The sequence below is a fragment of the Alligator sinensis genome, unplaced genomic scaffold (assembly GCF_000455745.1).
Source record: "Alligator sinensis unplaced genomic scaffold, ASM45574v1 scaffold1823_1, whole genome shotgun sequence".
NCBI classification, from domain to species: domain Eukaryota; kingdom Metazoa; phylum Chordata; order Crocodylia; family Alligatoridae; genus Alligator; species Alligator sinensis.
In genome coordinates this window covers 92,392-110,580 of record NW_005843508.1, presented here as the reverse complement: position 1 = coordinate 110,580, position 18,189 = coordinate 92,392, and the positions used below count along the sequence as shown (strand labels likewise).

At 41.4% G+C, this 18,189-nt stretch overlaps 1 protein-coding gene across 1 annotated transcript; it reads left to right on the top strand.

Annotated features, from left to right (window-relative positions):
• The first annotated feature begins 460 nt into the window (after window positions 1-460).
• Window positions 461-17,264, top strand: LOC102378512 (leucine-rich repeat-containing protein 40-like). Its single transcript, XM_006038863.3, has 7 exons — window positions 461-670; window positions 1,997-2,105; window positions 3,090-3,197; window positions 5,512-5,622; window positions 6,618-6,695; window positions 11,137-11,322; window positions 14,910-17,264. Exons 2-7 carry the CDS (start codon window positions 2,038-2,040, stop codon window positions 15,013-15,015), a joined length of 657 nt encoding a protein of 218 aa, XP_006038925.2. The 5' UTR covers window positions 461-670; window positions 1,997-2,037; the 3' UTR covers window positions 15,016-17,264.
• The last annotated feature ends 925 nt before the right edge of the window (window positions 17,265-18,189 follow it).

The window sequence follows — 18,189 nt, the reverse complement described above, 5'->3', positions numbered from 1 at the left end:
CCACTCCCCGGCCCTGATGCAGGGGAGTGGACCACTTCCCCGGAGCTGGGGAGCCAACGCCAGGCTCCGGCTCCAGCCCCTGGCCCTTGGCTGCTGGCTTCCGCCTCCAGCCCCAGGCCCCAGCATCCGGCCCCCAGCCCCCTTCGGTAAGTGTCCCGCTCCGGACCAAGGTGGCGCGCTCACGGACTGCTGATCCTTAGAGGGAACGTTGGTCGCAACATCAGCAGATGGGGTCTCGGGGGTGGTGGGCTGTGGGTTGAGAGTAGGGAGCCATGCTGAGGAAGTGGGGTCGTTTTGAGGAAAAGTTTGTGAAGCGCTATGCTAGAGACTTTAAAGAATAGGTTGCCTAACTATTTTTGTATGGGCAAGTATATTTTTCCCTGACCTTGTTCTCAAAATTTAGCTGAATTTTTTTTCTTAGACTCACCTGAAACAGTTAAAGTTTGACAAAGTTATAAGCTACTGAAAATGGAGATTTTATTATGGGAAGTGTCAGACAACATTATAATAGTAATATGAACTTTACCAGCAATTTTGAAATTTTTCATTCTTTGTCTAAAGAAAACTACAAAAGTAATATTTAGCAAGTGCTTTTTTCCCTGACGTTCTCCCCTGTCTTTTTAGAAAGGCACCCAAGAACTTCTGAAGTATCTAAGAAGCAAAATCCAAGGTACACTGTTGCTCTTTAATATAAATTGAAAAATCCACCTTTTAAAAAGTTACAAGGCTTTAAAATTATTCCGAATGTAACCAAATCAGCTGTTTTTGTTCATCTACATTTTATTTCTTCATTTAATGTAAAAGAGATGTTGGTATTGGACAAATATACTACACATATGTACAGGTACACATACCCCCCAATCCATTTTTCTTCGGAGCAAAAGATGTTTCACTGAAAATGATGGCACTTGATTTTTCTTTAATAATGTGTTTCATCTTGCTGCACCAAAAGATGGCAGTGTTAATCAGTTCAGTTCAGGTATGAAGTTTCATTTAGGGCATTTTTACACATGCTCCAGGAGGTGTCGGGGGGCACTTAAATTAGTGAACCATGCTAATTCAAAAGTGCCCGATTTGTCACGTGTATCAGCACACCCTACACTTAAAAATGGTAGTGGGGCGTTTTGAACTAAAGATCATCACACAAGCTTTAGTTCAGAGTGGCCCACCACCATTTTTTGGTGCAGGGATGCTGATACACGTGATTCTAGTCTGCTGGAACTTGTTTATTTCCATGCTCCGGTAGACTCGATTGAGTCTGCTCTGACCTGCTGGATTTCCAGTGCATCAGAGGTGGTACCCTGCACATCTATAGGGCACTTAATCTTTGAATTGTTGGATTCAGAAAAATTCAGTCCTAGCAATAAGTGAGTAAAGTGAATCTGGCTATAGATCAGATACTCAAATGCTCATTTGTTGTATATAGAAATGTTATATGTAGGTAAGAAAGCTAGTGTTAGATTAATAAAGTTTAACACAATATTGATTTAGGAATTGCACCGGTTGCCATGGTGTCTGAGAGCTAGCTGGCAGCAACAGTCTTGTTTCATAGAAGTTTGGGTTGAATAATAATGCGTGCTTCTGTTTTTGACTCCCTATCTCAAAAGGATGACTGGTCTTGCTAACCTAGCTCTGTTGCTAGGCGCTCTTCCATGAACTTAAAGTTGCTATAGTTTCCTTCTTTACTGGAAGTTAGGCTGACAATATAGCTGTACTTGCTGTCAGATGCTAATACTCATGCATGTGGTTGGTTTGTTAAGGCTTTATGCCAAAGATTGTGCATGCATAAATCAACTCTTTGCGTGCCTTAATCCTCAGTACTCACTAAACAGATATATCTTATGCTGTTTTCAGAACTCACAGAATTTGCATTAAGATTGCAAGTGAAAAACAACAGACTGTAGAGAATGGGGTGTTATGTACAGTATATTCTTATACAGATATGAGTACTTGGATGCTGTTTTCATAATTTTGCCTATGTACATGTTTTCTGTAGATGATATAACTAGCCCAAGCGAGGAACCTCCTGTGACAGCCATGACTCTTCCAAGCGAGTCAAGAATTAACGTGCATGCCATAACTGCATTAAAATTGCTAGAATATAGGTATGTGTTTTGCAGAGTTATCCATGTTTACTCCCTTTATACGCCTTGCAGGTAAGTGCATTATTCACTTAAATGTTTAACACAATGCCATTTCCAATTCTTCACCCATTGTTTGCATTGTAACAAACTGGTTATCTGCATAGTGGTTATTAGGGCTGTGCGAAGCTTTGGTAGCTGATTTGATTCGCAGAAGATTTGGCCTGATTCGGCGACCAGATCTCCAAATCTGAATTGAATCAGGAGACCAATAAAAAGCTCCAAATTGATTTGGAAAAGATTCGGCACTGCTTCGGAGATTTGGTCATAGACTAAACAAGCAGCAGTCCTCACCATGCTGGACACGGCTAGCTTCAGCTGGTAAGTCTGTTGTGGTCGGGGGAGGGAAGGGGAGTGGGGGAGAGATCGGGGCTGGGGCTGGGACAAGCTGCCCCCTTCCGCCTCGAGCGAGCCACGTCTGCATCCCACCCCCTTATTCCCCCTACCCCCAGCTGGGCAAGCGGAGCCCCTGCTCCAAGCGCTGCCACGCTTGCATCCCATACCCCCCGCCCCAGCTGGGCAGCTTGTCCCAGCCCCAATTTCCCCCTCCCCCAACCCCAGCACACTTACCAGCTGGAGGCAGCTGTGTCCAGCATGGTGAGGATTGCTGCCTGTTTAGCTTGTGGCCAAAGCAGCACCAGATCTTCAGATCTGATTCAGCCAAATTGAATCAGGACAGCGATTCAAATCTCTAAATCAAATCACTGTCCCTCTGAATCAGCCGAATCTGAAGCAAATACTTGCTGCTTCATACAGGCCTATATGCATAAACTGCTTAAGTCATAGCACCTTCCAGCCACGCTATCAACTTTGTAATTTGTTGTAATCTGTTTAACTGGACTAGAATAAAACTTACTTTACTGCTTATTTTTTGTGTAAAAGGGGAATAAAGTCTAATACATACATGTTCGTTTTACTCTGCTAAATGAAGTGCTTTTCTTTGTTCAGTGAGAAACAAGCAGCTTTGATTCCTGATGAAGTATTTAACGCAGTAGGAAGCAATCCTGTCACCACAGTAAACTTGAGCAAGAATCAGCTCAGTGAAATTCCTGCCAGGTATCAGTCATATTTTGGTTTATATGCCATTCTGCATCTATGGCAGTGTGTGTAAACTTTTTTTCTCCAAGAATATTTACTCTTTTATCTTAAATGTGCTAAAATATGATTCCAAAGTTATGAATAGGATGCACGCAGTTTTCCTGTAAGTAGTATGCAGGTGTGTTCTGTAGATGCTAACAGGTGAATTTTGTGTGAAAGAATAATTAGGAGAAGATATGGCTGAGGGATGGTTTCACAGCACTATTCATTTTGTTTGTGTTTTGTTTTGCCTAACAGTTGTTGAAATGAATGAGAGGACATTCAAGTGCAATTTCACATAATAAAAATACAGTCACTTAACTGGCAAAGTAAAGCTGTAGAATTGCTCATTGTTTTGTCTATGAAGTCTTCACCTGTTCCTCTACAAAGAAATAATTTGTGTTCATCAGTACTTCGTTAGCTCAGCCCTGCACTATGAACGAGTCCCAATTTTAAACGTCACCTTCTGCAGGTAGCTCAGTCCAGCATTTTTTTGAAAGGTCAAACAATTTCTGTATTTTTCCCCTTACCTGTCCATCTGGTGTCTTGTCACAACTTCTATAGTGCAACACATTACTGAGCTTCATTTTGTTACATCTAGAAGGCCACAGAAAGCTTTGTTGTGACATTTAGGGAGCAAAATTTGTTGTCAGCATTTAACTGTGTGCTGAACTAGCATTTTAGATGCTGGGAGACATGGCCTTGTGTCTAGGAGGTTGTAGTCTAAATTGACAAGACAGTAATTCATTTAGTCTCTCTTTTTTTTTTTTTAATGGCACAGAGTTGTATATCTGTTTTTTGTGGGCCTCAGGAAAGATGGTGGAAGTTGGAGAGGATGTTTTAGCTTGATACTAAACAGGGTAATGTGTAGCTAATGAAATTGTTATCTGGCACAACAGCTTTATAGCTTAAACAGGATGCCCCAGTCAAACCACCATTGTTGTGGGGCAGGGGTGAAGAGTCAGCAAGTGAGCCTGGGAGAAGGAAGAGCCACAATCCTTATTAAGATTTGAAATGATATATTACATAATTCATAATAACTTAAAAATGAATGTTAGGTAGTAAGAGGTATGCCAACCCTCACTGTTTTGTGGAAGCAGAGTACTTTGTTGCAATACTTATTCATTCACCTTCTGAATGTCTAATTTTCACTCTTGCTTCTCTGTGTCAGCGAGGCTGTAGTTGCTATATAGTACTGTTATATATAGCCACTGGCTTGATACTGCAGACCTTATTCAGGTGAAATCTGAATTAATTTTAATTGGGGACTTGACTGAGTAAAAGTTGTAGTACTGAGTCCTATATGAATGCTCATAACCTCTTATGGGCAGGGACTGTCTGCTCATATGTTTATACAGGATCTAACACAATAGGGCCTGATCCTCTATGAGGTTACTAAGTAGTACTGTAACTCAGATAGACGATGATGTAGATGGGCTAACAAGTCTGTACAGAGTCTGGTTAATGTTGTTTGTCTGTATTGCTATAGTGCCCAGGAGCCCTGCAGCTCATGGGAAATCTCTCATGGGAAAATTGGGTTAATTATGTGTTTCTACAATTCTACAGAAAATCAGTTTATTAAAATAATACTTTATTTAAGACTATTGCATTTCAGCAGCAAGGAAAGTGTGGGTAAGTAGGTTCTAAAAAGGAAGGAATATAAGTAAGAATTATAATATGATAGAGGATTATTTTGCACGTTAATTACCTCTTTTGGTTTAAGGACAGTTTCTTCCAAATGGGTTCAACACTTAACTTCTTGAACGTCCTAATTCTTTACATTGGAGTGTCTCCTAATTATCTCAGTAGTCTGTGAGAGCAGTAAGATAATATTTTCAGTATTTCACAAAAATGAATTAATGGGACGGAAACAAAAAACTGAAATTGACACTAATCCACTGCATTTCCTGGTGGCTCCTGGTATGTTGAACTTCTGTGCCTTTTTAATAACTTCTATACAAGTATTGTTTTAACAGTGAAAGGTCAGCTCACCTCACCTCATCTGTTTGAAATATCTGCTGACTGCATTTATCTGATCAAACTTTCATAGAATAACTAGATATCAGTGAAGGCAGCCTGAGAAAGTTAAATATGAGTTTTGTCCTGACACTAAAATGCAAAGCTCAAGGACAGGCAGCTTTATTAAGTGTCACTCCCACTATTTTCTCTCTCCCAAATTGCCACTGAAATTCCAAAGAGCACAGATCAGACTTCACAGTGGAACAGGGTTTTAGTGACTAAGATGGAAAGTGTTTTGCTCATTTAATAAAATGTATTTGTATTGGGGTTGCAGGATTGTAGAGCTGAAAGAATCAGTTTGTGATGTCAATCTTGGCTTCAATAAGCTCTCATCCATTTCCTTGGAGCTCTGTTTGCTTCACAGATTGACACACGTGGATGTCAGGTTTGTGGTCTTTTTGAGTAATATATTTTCACACCCTTTTAAACTAGATAGTGGAGTATATCAGTAATGAAATAATAGTTACATTCTTTAAAGGTTTCTGTGATACTGTTGGTCTGTATAAAATATATTAATATATCTGGAGACAGGTGCTAACCTAGATCTAAACACTTTATAAAGGTATTAAGTGGATAGTATCTGAGTAAATAAGACTTGATTGAATGTAGGGTTCTACACAGAGGTCTTAGGTAACTATCAGAAAAGGGACCCAGGGGCAGCTAATCCAGATAAAAGCTGCATCCCCACAAGAAAAATACAGGTCTGGTGTGCTGTGTGAGCTCAGTGCGTATCTTTGGGCAACTGCATTTGTAGCTACAATAACTTGTGGTGCTCAGTGTGTTCATTCAAGGCAGTAGGATCGTGCCACTGACACACAAAAGTGAAAACAAGTAAAGCATAGTGCCAGATGCAGCAGCTTGCCTTGTCTTGTTTTAAATTAAAATAATCTGTTTAAAATAAATGTGCTGCTGAAAGTGGAGAAGCAGGAGGAGTAAAATAGGCAAAGGGAGAGTGAAGATAAGTAAGATCATATGAGGCTGATGGGGAGGGAGCCAGACACAGGAAGGTTAAGACTGAGAAATGTTTAATAACGTTGGGGCAGCAGTGAGCCCTGGCTGGCTATTTCCAAACATTCCGTGCTCAGCCAGTATGCATGCTCCAAACCTGGAAATATATGCAGGTGGGCTGCTGTTATGCACAGTACAGACCACACTAGAGATTTGGAGAGTGGCTGAAGGTGGAGGGCCTGGGGCTTTATTACCAGCTCACCTCCCAGAGCAGGGTTGGGGCATGTCAGTGGGAGCAGGTAGGCAGTATGCCATGTGATAATAAAGGGCTGACTGGCAAATACATGTAATTTTTGCTTGCTGGGAATGTTTAATTAACTTCAATCCGTCTAAAACTTTTATAAATACTGTTTGCTTTTATTTACAATTTAGAAATAACTTTTTGACATCTTTACCTGAAGAAATGGAAGCACTTACAAAACTGCAAATAATCAATCTTGCCTTTAATAGGTAAGTACCGTTCTGTTTGTTTTATTAAAATGTTGCCTGTTAGGCAAAGTCCAATCTGTGTTGATCTTTCATGTTTGTAGCAGGGTGCAAAGACAAAAACTCCCACAATAGTTCCATTGCAATTCTGTTAAAGTTGTCTTGTGTCCAGGTGAAATGGTGTCCATCACAGCTCAGATGTTCCTCCTTTGTTTGCAGCCAGAAGCCCCTCTCTCCTGCACTTCAAATGTTCACAGCAGTCTGCAAATAATACTTAGAGAAGTGTTTGCACTGTATGTCTTATTTGGGCAAGGACAAACATCCTTTGCCTCCATCTTTCTGGCTTCCCTCACCAGAAGGCTATACTTCAGACTCCTTTTCTCACTGATGCTGATGGGGAAAAAGAATTTGGCAGGAGAAATGCTCCTGTCAGTGTAGTTGTGTATTTTTGAGGTTATACAGTTAACATGCTTCATCGTGCTTCTCTGAGAAATGCCTTGTATGAGATCCTGGCCCTATTGAAATTAGTGGAATTTTGGCATTAACTTCAGTCAGGCCAAGATTTTACCCTTAGTACTTTATCAGTGAATAGTTGAATGTACTCTCTGCACCCTCCCACCTCTTCCCCCTTCCAACCTAACCTACCTGCAAAAGATGCATTTTAAATTATAATGGATGGCCTTTTCTCTCCCTAGTCAGTTAGTATTTGCTCATTGGTTTAGGACACTGGTTGGCAGTGTTCTTTGGTAATGGGCCAAAATGGTCCAGCTCAAGTCCAGGGTGGGATGATGGTAGGACCCAGCCACCTCTGCTTCCTGTGCTTCCAAGCTGCAGCATGGCATAGGCAAAGCCCCCATCATGGAGGCCCTACACTGCTGAAGCCCCAGCAGTGTGGGCTATAGGTTGTTGACCCATGGTTTAGGAAGAAATTACTGCATCCTGACTTGATACAGGTATGAACATGTGGCATTGCTACCAATAAAAGTCAGCTAGGTAAGTTCCTTCTTAAAAGAATAAACACAGAGTCCTGTCCCTCTCGTTGGGTGTTTGACATGAAGTCCATTTAAAATACAGGGTGCAATTCCTTCTTTCTGAAGCAGCAAAGTGAGAATGAGAATGCCTGTGAGAGGTTCAGTCTTCTTGCTTTCTGTTAGTATGTTTTATGCTCTTAAGTAATTTTCAGCCTATTTCAAAAAAGTTTAGTATCACAAAATATTAGAAGTGCACCAATACCTTGGTCCATATCATATTGGCACCGATAAAAGGAACATTGACATTACTGGCACTCGACTTTTTTTGGCTGATGTGGCTGATAATGTCACCAATAAATGCCACGTGAATATGTGCAGGCTGGTCAATAATTGTCCATTGGTATTGGCCCAAAAAATCTTTATTGATGCACCCCTACAAAATATGTAAAACCTCTCTTGCATCCTTTCCAGTTTTTCATTCCCACAGTATTCATACATACATTGCAAGCAGAGCCTTGCTACATCTGGCTTAAGGGAACAGTGCCTAAGGGATTCTGATATAAGAATCAGTACTAATCTGATCCACTGGGCACATCTACACAGGGCACATCTACACATTCATTAGTACACCATAATTATGGTGCATTAAGTTTAATACTTGTAATAACAGTACCTGTAATAACTGGTACTAAACTTAATGCGCCATAATCAGCGCTACTGCGCAGCAGTGCTGGCACATGCTTTTTTGTGTGACACTAATGTTCAGTAGACTAATTCTGCTGTGCACTAGCATGGTTTTTGCCTGCCATGCTGATGTTAAGTAGAATTAGTCTGTGCATATGAACTTACAGCCCAACTTTCAAGGAAGGTTACAGGGGACTAGAGTGTGCACACAGTCTTCTACATGCACAATGTGGTGCTTTTGTATTCAGAAAATTAATGCACACTTTTGGTGGCTGACTGATGGCTCAAATGAGTGAATCCTAAGGGCTAGATCCAATAAAAGACTTGGTTTTCTAGAAGTTAATCACAGGAACACCTGACTTGTACATGCCTGACATTGAAGTGGAATCCAGAACCCTGTGTTAGGTACCTAGGATCCCTTATTCAGGGCATGGGTAAAATGAATCACCTCAAAATGATAATAGCCAGAACAGCCAGCATGTTGAGTAGGAAGCTGCTTCAGGTCAGCATGCTTGGAGCACAGCTGCTTAGTTAGTTAGTGGGAAACACTGGAAATAGGGAGATATCTGAAATCTTGCCCTCTGTTGGTGCTTCAGGTGGGGGTGCAAGGAGGTTCCTCCATCCACTTGGGATCCACAGCTTGGGACCTTCTCTTAACAGTAGGTACCTTATGGCCTTTCCTTTGAAGACCAGAAGGGGCTTGCTCCTTTCTTGTGAGCTTCAAAGGCAAAAGTAAAGGTGCTGCTGGAATAGGGGGCAGAAGAGTACTTTTCCCTCCAGAATTGCAACTTTAGACTCTTGCATCTAAATTCTACCTCAGTCCTTTTTTGATTCGGGCCCAAAAAGGAAGTGGACAGAACAAGTATATGTGAAGGAGATTCATCATACCATTCATAGTAGCATGCATCTCTCACCATGTTCCCAGAGCAGCAATGAAGCATACCAAAGTGGGGTTTTGACTGCTGACCAGCTGGACACAACAGGAAAAGAAAGAGTTACCAAATTTCTGTTTTAAATGATTAACTGACTACATATTGACCAATGTTGCTGAAAGTAGGAGTTGCAGGAGATGAAGATGCCTGGGCCTGTGGGGGGACAGGATTTCTCTCTCACATCTGTCTAGTGCTTTCCTGGACTTGTGGTCTTCCTATTATGACCACATCATATAATTTCTAATTAATCCGCTAGGTTAATTTTTAGTAGGATTGAGAAATGAGTGACCATTTATTTATGCTGGGGAAATGGTGGGGATCAATTGCCCAGTACCATGTGTTAGAAAATCCCAATCTCTACCCATAATTTGTTTTTTGTTGCAAAGCTGCCCATCTAACTTGATTGCAAATATTTAAAGAAAGCACTGACACCTTTAGTGGTGCAAGGAAGCAGTGACGAAGCTGGTTTCCTAGGAGCTCTTCAGTTAAATTGTTTCTATTTTTATTTACTTCCTGTTAATTCCCATTTCATTAGGAGGCTGATGGCAATGGGCTGGGGAAGTTGTAGGCTCTTTTTTGCCCTTTAAAGACTTATTTCTCCATCACAGCATGGTTCTGGCTAAACCCAGTTTGCCTTGCTTATCATATAGATCCTGCTTGCCCTGACTCTGTAAAGCTATACTATGCTTTTTTTTTTTTTTTTAGAGAAGCAAACTGAACCACACAATGAGATAACTGAACATTCCCTCTCCTAAAGGGTTTCCGTTGTCTCAGACCACCCACGCTTCAGTGAACCTCTTCAAAATTTTGCCATTAAAACAAAGTGAATAAAAACTATTAGTAGGAGGAAGGCACCAGCTCAGACTCAGCGGGTATTCTGATTAGATCTCTGACATTTCTGTTTTCCAGCAAGAAACAATGAGAAGAATTCTGTGGACTAGAAATAACTTTCCCTTCACTAAGCCAATCAAGGCACATTTATGCAACACGGGAATTACATTCTACTCTTCCAGGCTTTATGACTCAGCAAATATCCCTTTTGTTCTGAAGTGCAACATTGAAGGCTCTTCCCACATGAATATATAAAGGGAAAGCATTCCTTGGGACCAAAATTTGCCTCTCTCTGTTACTGAAAACGAGTTGTCAAAATGGTGTGGTGATTTGAGATTTTTGCTGAATCTCTGGATATTCTGTCATGCTATGAAGATAGATGTTGGTATTTAGCAGAATCCAAAAATAGTTTTAAATAAGTATTTCTGAAAGATTCTTAATTGTGTGGACCAGTGCGCTCATCACTAATGTTTCAAAGCTGCATTACTCAGCTGTCACCTTATGGAAGCAGTGGGTAGATAAAATGTTAGATAATTACAAATGTTGACACTTCTGCTCAGAATTGTTTTTTCTTTTTTTGCTATAGGCAGCCAACAAAATGTTGTTAAATGCAAAGCTCTCTCACGCTCTCTTTAATTTAGGAACTGTCCATAAGCAGAATGTATATGTTTTAGGTCTTTGGGGAATCAAAATGGGATTAAGTTTGGGGAATGCAGTGAATCTGTTAACAAGAAATGTTAACCTGGACTGGCTAGTGTCATTACTAGTTACAGTTTGCAAAATGAATCCTCCTTCCTTGCCTTATGTTTTCTGGTATGTAGATGCTGGCCAATCATCTGACAAATTCCACTTCTTTTTCTATTTGTGGACTAAAATAATTGGTACCTTTTCCATTCTTCCAAAAATGCAAGTTAAAAAAATTAGTATTTAATAAGAAACATGGTTAGTTAAAATGCTTTCACCTCCCAATCTGTTTTGTTTTGCTTTTTGTACTACTTTATTTTTTAATGTGATTGATAAAGGAAATGTGTTTGCATCTTCTTGTAGGTTTAAAATATTTCCCAGTGTCCTTTATCACATCCCAACACTTGAAACTATCCTGCTTAGTAACAATCAAGTTGGATCTATAGATCCTTTCCAGCTGAAGAAGATGGACAAGCTTGGCACCTTAGACCTTCAGAATAATGACCTCCTACAGGTGCCACCAGAACTTGGAAACTGTGAAACTCTGAGGTGACTGTGTTTTGAATTTTGTAAAATAGCTTGTTTTATTTAGAGAATATTCTTCCTGAGACTCTATTTGCATACTTTTTTTGCTCAGGGAAAAATGCAGAATCACAAATGTATTTGTTTCCAGATTTAAGTGCCAAAAATGTCTCACTTCTAGCAATCCCATATGAAGCAGCTGCAATTTCTGTCATAGTTTCTCAGGACTATTTGAAAAGAGAGGAAGGTTTTGTTTCATTAATTCATTTTTTTAACTTTTTTTCTTCCAAACCAGAATGATGTATACTTATGGTAAGGCCAAATCACCTTACAGAGGTTTGACTGAGCATGTGGTTAAGCATTGAGTCACTCTTGTAGCTAGTGCAACTTCAATGTGTGAGTTTACTAAGTTGGTCTGCTTTCAACTTTCGTGATCCCTACTTTTTACAGGCTTTGTCTCATTACATTGGATAGTCCTTAGGCATACATATATTGCCTCTCTTTTGACATTTGTTTTATGGATGTTTGTCACAATTAAATGGTTAACAATGAACTGTCCCAAGATGTTAGTACTAGAGCTGCTGTTTAACATATTAATCAATGATCAGGAAAAGAGAGAGAGCAGTATTAGAAAAATAATGAGGAGGAAACAGTAATACTCAACGTGAGTAAAGAATGGAAAAGGGGATGAGGAAATTAGAGGGACCTAATAAATCTAGGTGAATGGTGACACAATGGCAGATGGAATGTAGCACTGACACCTGCAAGGTAATCCAGGGTGGAAAGAATAATTCAACTCCTCATCCACATTGTTGAGTTTTTTAAATTAACTTTAGGTACTTGGTGTGGAGGGAGGAGTCTGTAAGGTCATCAGTGGATTGAAAAATTATATTGTCATCAGTTTTAACATAATACATATTTTTAATGTCATTTTTCCACTATACACATTTAGCTTACATGCTCAGGTAGATTATTCTGTTCAGTTCTGCTTGTGTCTCAAAGGCTATACTAGAAACCAAGGATTAAGAAATGTTTTTGGGGGGTTTTTATGGTTTTGCAAATCATAAGAGGCTGAGCAAGACTGCTTGATAAGGGGGAAACTGGAAGATGGTTTGGTTCTACTTAAAGAACAGACAAAACAAATAACACATGAAATAGTTACTACAAAGATTGAGAACCTATTTATCTTTTTCAACACAAAAGATGGGGGGGGGGACTTTCAGCTGTGATTTGGGTACCTTTCAATCTTTGTGTGAAGCAGGTGAAATCAATCTGTAGCACTGGGGCTAGGAGTTTAACTGGATTCAAGAAAGACTTGTTATGATATTGCTAAAGAAGATCAAGCATATGAGGATATAAACATTCAAGCTTCAGGCTGTAACCAATCCACTAAATTACAGGGTTTGATGTGGCAGGTTACTTTATTGCCTGTGATACTGTTCCTTGGGTATTCTGATGTACAAGGTAGTGACTGCTGTCAACTGCAAACTTACTACACATAGTAAATCCCTGATTCCATTGGGGATGGCAAGCCCTCTTGTCTTTATTGCCTCCTGCAAAAAATGTTTTGACGTCATGAAGGGATACTGGGTGGTATCTTCCTTTGTTTCAAATAGTCTTATGGTTAGAACCCCTGCTCAGCAAATAGGAAACTCTTAATGAATTCCATCCTTTGTCTGATGGAGTTCAAACCCATATTCCCTTGTACTAGTAGCATGTCTTACCTGCCAGGCTATAGGCCAGGGGTCGGCAACATTTTTGGGCAGAGTGCCGAAAACACCCACAACTTCCAACTTGTAAGATGTTGGTGTGCCAGGGGTGGATGACAGGGGAGTATGAGGGGCCCAATCCTTGCTATTTCTGTGTAGCCCCGGCCCCTTCCCCGCCATCCACCCAGAGGCACGCATGCCAAGCAAAATGCCTTTGTGCGCCACAATCTGGCACCCGTGCTGGGAGTTGCCTACCCCTGCTATAGGCTATTCCAGAGAATAAGTAGAAGAGGGTACCACAGAAGTTGGGCACTCCCTAGAGTTGATGTTCTGGGATTCTGATCCTTGTCTTCATTTTTCATCCAATGACTTGTTAATATAAAATGCAGAGTCACTGCTGGAATTTGGGGTCTAATCCAGAACCATCTGTAGTTTGGGAGGTAGAAGGAGAAAATTGACCACAGCATTTTCACTTCCTGGGCAATGCTCTGACCTTTTGGCTATTACAAAAAGGAGGCACTGCATCACCACTTCCTTTGTATTTTTTTTCAAAGCACTGGTTGCAACTATGTTTTGTAGGAAGCCTGATACACCCATTGTGTTAGATATGTTCTAAGAATACCTACCAGAATACCCAAAGGGACTTAGATGGAGGCCTAGCCTCAAGATCTGTAGCTTGCTGAATTCAGTAGGCTATAGGTCAATGGGGTAGGTTAAACATATCCTCTGGAAAAGGGCATGACTAAAGTTTCTAACTGATGAGGGAACTTACAGGGCCATAACCTTGTGCTTACATAAAAGCATGTGTACAGCATGTACACTGCATAAAGTAGGGAGGCTGAACATAACCTATTGGTATTGTATTGCAACCTGTTGGTTCCCTGTTTAAAGAAATAAATAAATAAAGTCCTTTTCTAACATCTGGGGCTGCTTACAAACATGAAAAAAAAACCCAACGCTTTACTTCTAGCTCAGCACACTCCTGCGCCAAGCACAAAACATGCCCAGAAGAGGCATTGCCCAAGGTCTCTATAGATTGCATGCTTCAGCGGGCTTTTTAGCACTTTTATCTAACAGCTGCTTGAATCAGCTATTAGATAAAAGCACCAAAAAGCCACACTGAAGCACCTGATCTATACAGGTACTGGGGAGCCAGGTCAAACGAACGCACTACCTCTTCCGGTAAAGCACTGTTTTGTTTTTCACATCTGTCAGCAGCCTGGTAGACATTTTGCTGAAAAAGTATTGCCACATTTACCCAAATCCAAGACAACTCTGAATTTAAGATGGCACTGATAAAATTTTCCATGTAGAGAATGTAGTTAACAAATATGCATAGAATCTGATTATTGGAGGGTCATCTTAAATCTGTCTCCCCATTGCTATGGCAGGGGAAGCAGCAGCAGCAGTGGGAAGGCTACTGGCAGGGAAAGGAGCAATGGAGTGGCAGGCTGTGAAGAGGCAGGTGGTGGCTTGAACCACTTTCTTGCCCCCAGTACCTGCCCCCTTCCAGTTGCATGCTTCCCAATTTACCTTTTGTGGCTGCTTTGGCCCTGGCCAAGTGGCCGCAGTGGTGGAAGCCCTCAAGGCAAGCAGCAGCTACTGCTCTGGCCACAGGCCCAGGTCGGTATTCAACTCCAAATCTAGGCTTTTTTTTCCCCCCTCACCTTAGACTCAAGTGAATACTCTGTTTTCGTAAATGTAAATTGTACAGAATGCTCTCAGGTCATGCAAATAGACCTGTCTGTGCATATCTGCAGGGCATGCTAGTATTTGAATAAGAAGTCTCTTGAGAAGCTAGCCTACTGTGAAACAGAGTAGCAGTGATTAAAATTCTGCTAAAAGAATAAAATACAGCTATAAAAAACAAACCATTGACACTAACACATTTCTCTGTTTCCCTAGGACACTTCTGCTGGAAGGAAACCCGTTCCGCACTCCTCGAGCAGCCATTTTGGCAAAAGGAACAGCTGCAGTACTGGAATATCTAAGAAGCCGAATTCCTACTTGATCATAGTCAAGTTTTCGTTTCTTTGTTGGGTTCATGAATTAAAGTGCAAGCAAAGTTTGTCCAGTGCAGCAAACTTAGTCTTCCCAGTTGTCAACTATATTAAATTGGCCTGTGCCATAAAGTATTTGTAGTCTGCATGTTGAGAAAGGTACCCAACAATTTTAGAGTTTTTTCCAAAGTTACACATCTGAACACCAAGTTAAAAACATCACTGTCTCTGGAATTATACCCTGTAAATTCAGGATTTCTTTGCATATTGGTTTCAGTAATTTTTTCTACAAGTCCATTTTTTAACTTTTCCAAATGTCAAAAGACTTGTGTAAAAGTGCAAAGTAAGCTTTCTGAAAGGTTGTATTGTATGGAATTCCCAGACCATATGTTTTGTGGCAGCTAATCAATTTTAACTGTTGCATCAAGTATCATTATATGTTACCTATCTGCCTGTTCTAAAATGCCCCAAACCTTAAATTATAGAATTATGATATAACAAAAAAGGCAAGGGTAAGGATTGAAATGTGCTACAAAGGGTGTACATGTTTACAGTAAAACTGATCAAAATTTACTTTGTTACTAGCACACTTTAAAACAATAAATGCTTCCTATTGGATGTCAATTGTCACCTCTGTTTGTTGTAGAAAATGCACAATTGAGATGTCACATTAATATTTCATTAACTTGACATAAAAACATGCCTGTTCAGGCTGGAAGTGGCACCTTTGTCAGTCTTAACTGCTATGTGGCTGCAAATAGATTTCTCTTTTCTTAGGCTTGACATGCCTTGAATGATAGATTATATAAGGACTAGTCATGCGTAGCTCTACATTGATGGTTATTCTTTGGATGTGAAGTATTCAATATGTAGGTTCAAAGTGTCTTAAAAATTAATAGCTGCCAGGTTTTCAAGGCTATGTTGTCTGGAGAATTCCACACTACTGTGGTAATATGTAGATAACTCAGGATGTCTATGTACTATAATTCCATGTGGCACTCTGCCCAGGCTAATCAGCCTGCTGAGAAGTAGTCAGGACTCAGCTCTACACTAATGCAGCTATACTGCTTCTGTGGCCTGCTAGGTAATTTAGGGCTAGCTTAGGTATCTCTAGGCAGTACTATGCACATCTACACGAGACGCTTTACTGCGGAATAATGTAGTTTACTAAGCAGTAAGCATGTGTGTCTACATGTGCACATGATTACTGTGCAGTAAACCTCACTAATCACAAGTAAATTTGCTACCTGCAAATGCAAACAGCAAATTTTCTTGTGATTAGTAACAGTGCAGTAGTATGCATGTAGATATCTGACCAGGAGCAAATCTGCTCCCAGTCAGCTGGCCACCAGGGGGCGGGAGATTGCTCCCTGCCCCTGAAAGCTGCTGGGGCAGGCTTTGCCACCAGATCCTGGGTGGGGACCATGGTTCCCTGCCCTGGCAGCAGGGAGCTCCAAGACCCCCACTCTGAGATCATGATCAGGGAGCGGGGTCTAGGAGATCCTTATCTCCCAGCCCGAGCTCCACAGTCACAGGGCTTGGGCTGGGAGACCCTTCTCTTCCAGCCTGATGAGGTCTCCGAGCCTGAGCCCCACGACAGTAGAGCTTGGGCTGGGAGATGAGGATCTCCTAGCACCGGCCACACGACCATGGAATTGGCACTGGGAGCTCTGTGCTGGCTGGGGCTGGAGAACCTGTCCCCCACCCAGCTCAATGAACACAGAGGCTCCCCAGCTTGTTTCCCACCCAGCTCTGCACTCATGTAGCTGGGTGGGGAACAGACTCCCCAGCCTCTGCCCCGTAATCATGGAGTAGAGGCTGGGAACTGTCCTGGTTAGAAGCAGGTCCCAGCCCTGTGCCGTGATTGGTTAACCGAGGCACAGGGCTTGGAAAGAGCTACAGGTGAGGTAGGTCCCAGCTTCCTGTCCCAATCTGGTGGGGCAGCTAGCAGCAAACTAGCTCCTAACTGCCCCACCAGTGCATCAGGGCAGGAGGGCTGGAACCTGCCCCTCCCCTGCAGCTCTTTCCAAGTCCTTGCCCCTGATCGGGGAGCCAGGGCCAGGTGCTCCCTACTGCCATGCCAGGGGGATCTTGTCCCCACCCTGGTGGCAGGCAGCTGTTGGTGGCAGGGTATAATGTCCCAGCCCTGCCAGCCCTTGTGATGGCACCCAGGTGGAGCCTAGAGCTCCCCCTGGTGGCAGCAGGGGCCCATTGCAGGGCCCCAGGAAGTAGGAGCATTTTGCTGCCATTAGCAGCAAATCTGCTCCCACTTCCCTGCATGTGTAGACGCCTGCCCGGGAGCATTTACTTGTGAGTAGTTTACTTGTGAGTAAACTGATCCTGGATCAAATGCATGTGTAGATGCACCCATTGTGTTGTACTTGTCAGTAGACCAAACAATGGCACCTGCGCAAGGAATAGGTGAACCTCTTCACCTCTCTGTTTTGCAGAAGTAGTTTGTCTTGTAATTGCAACCTATATAGTGCTAAGCACAGGGAAGGAAAATACCACTTTATCCCTCCCTCACTTCCTCAGATCAGATACAAGATAGCAGTTGTGCTAGAGTACATGATATATTTATGTACCATATCCTTGTATTTGACTTTATTTCTCCTTCCTATGCAACAGGAAAATAATATAATTTGAAGTGGTTGACTGGATCCAAAATTAAGCCCTACTATTTTTAAATTTAATTAGCACTTTTTATCAAGGGATCAAACTCTCAAAGATTAAGATGTTTGACAAACTGGTGCAGAGCAGCAGCACTGAAGAGTAACCACCTCTAGAAAAGAACAGATGTCTAAAATGCACAGCAACATGAAAAGGGAAATCAGGAACAAGGATGTTTCATGTTAATTGCTTGTGAGCAGACAAAAAAGGTGAGTGACTTTCAACATAAAGTATTATACACTTTAAAAAAAAATCCATTTATAGGAGAAAGATGGTTGCTGAAAATGTTATGCCTGCCCCTACTTTGATTTGAACAAAGGGCATGAGACATTCTACAGGTATCTGGATTTTCAATCCCCAGCCCCTTACATAAAAATACAGACTTCAGAATTGGAACAGAATAGATATCTAAGAGGCAATAGCTTCTCTTCTTCCTATACACACAGTAACGTCATAGGTATACTTTATACCTCGCCAGAAATCAGCTCTGACACTTCCTGAATGAGTGCAGCATA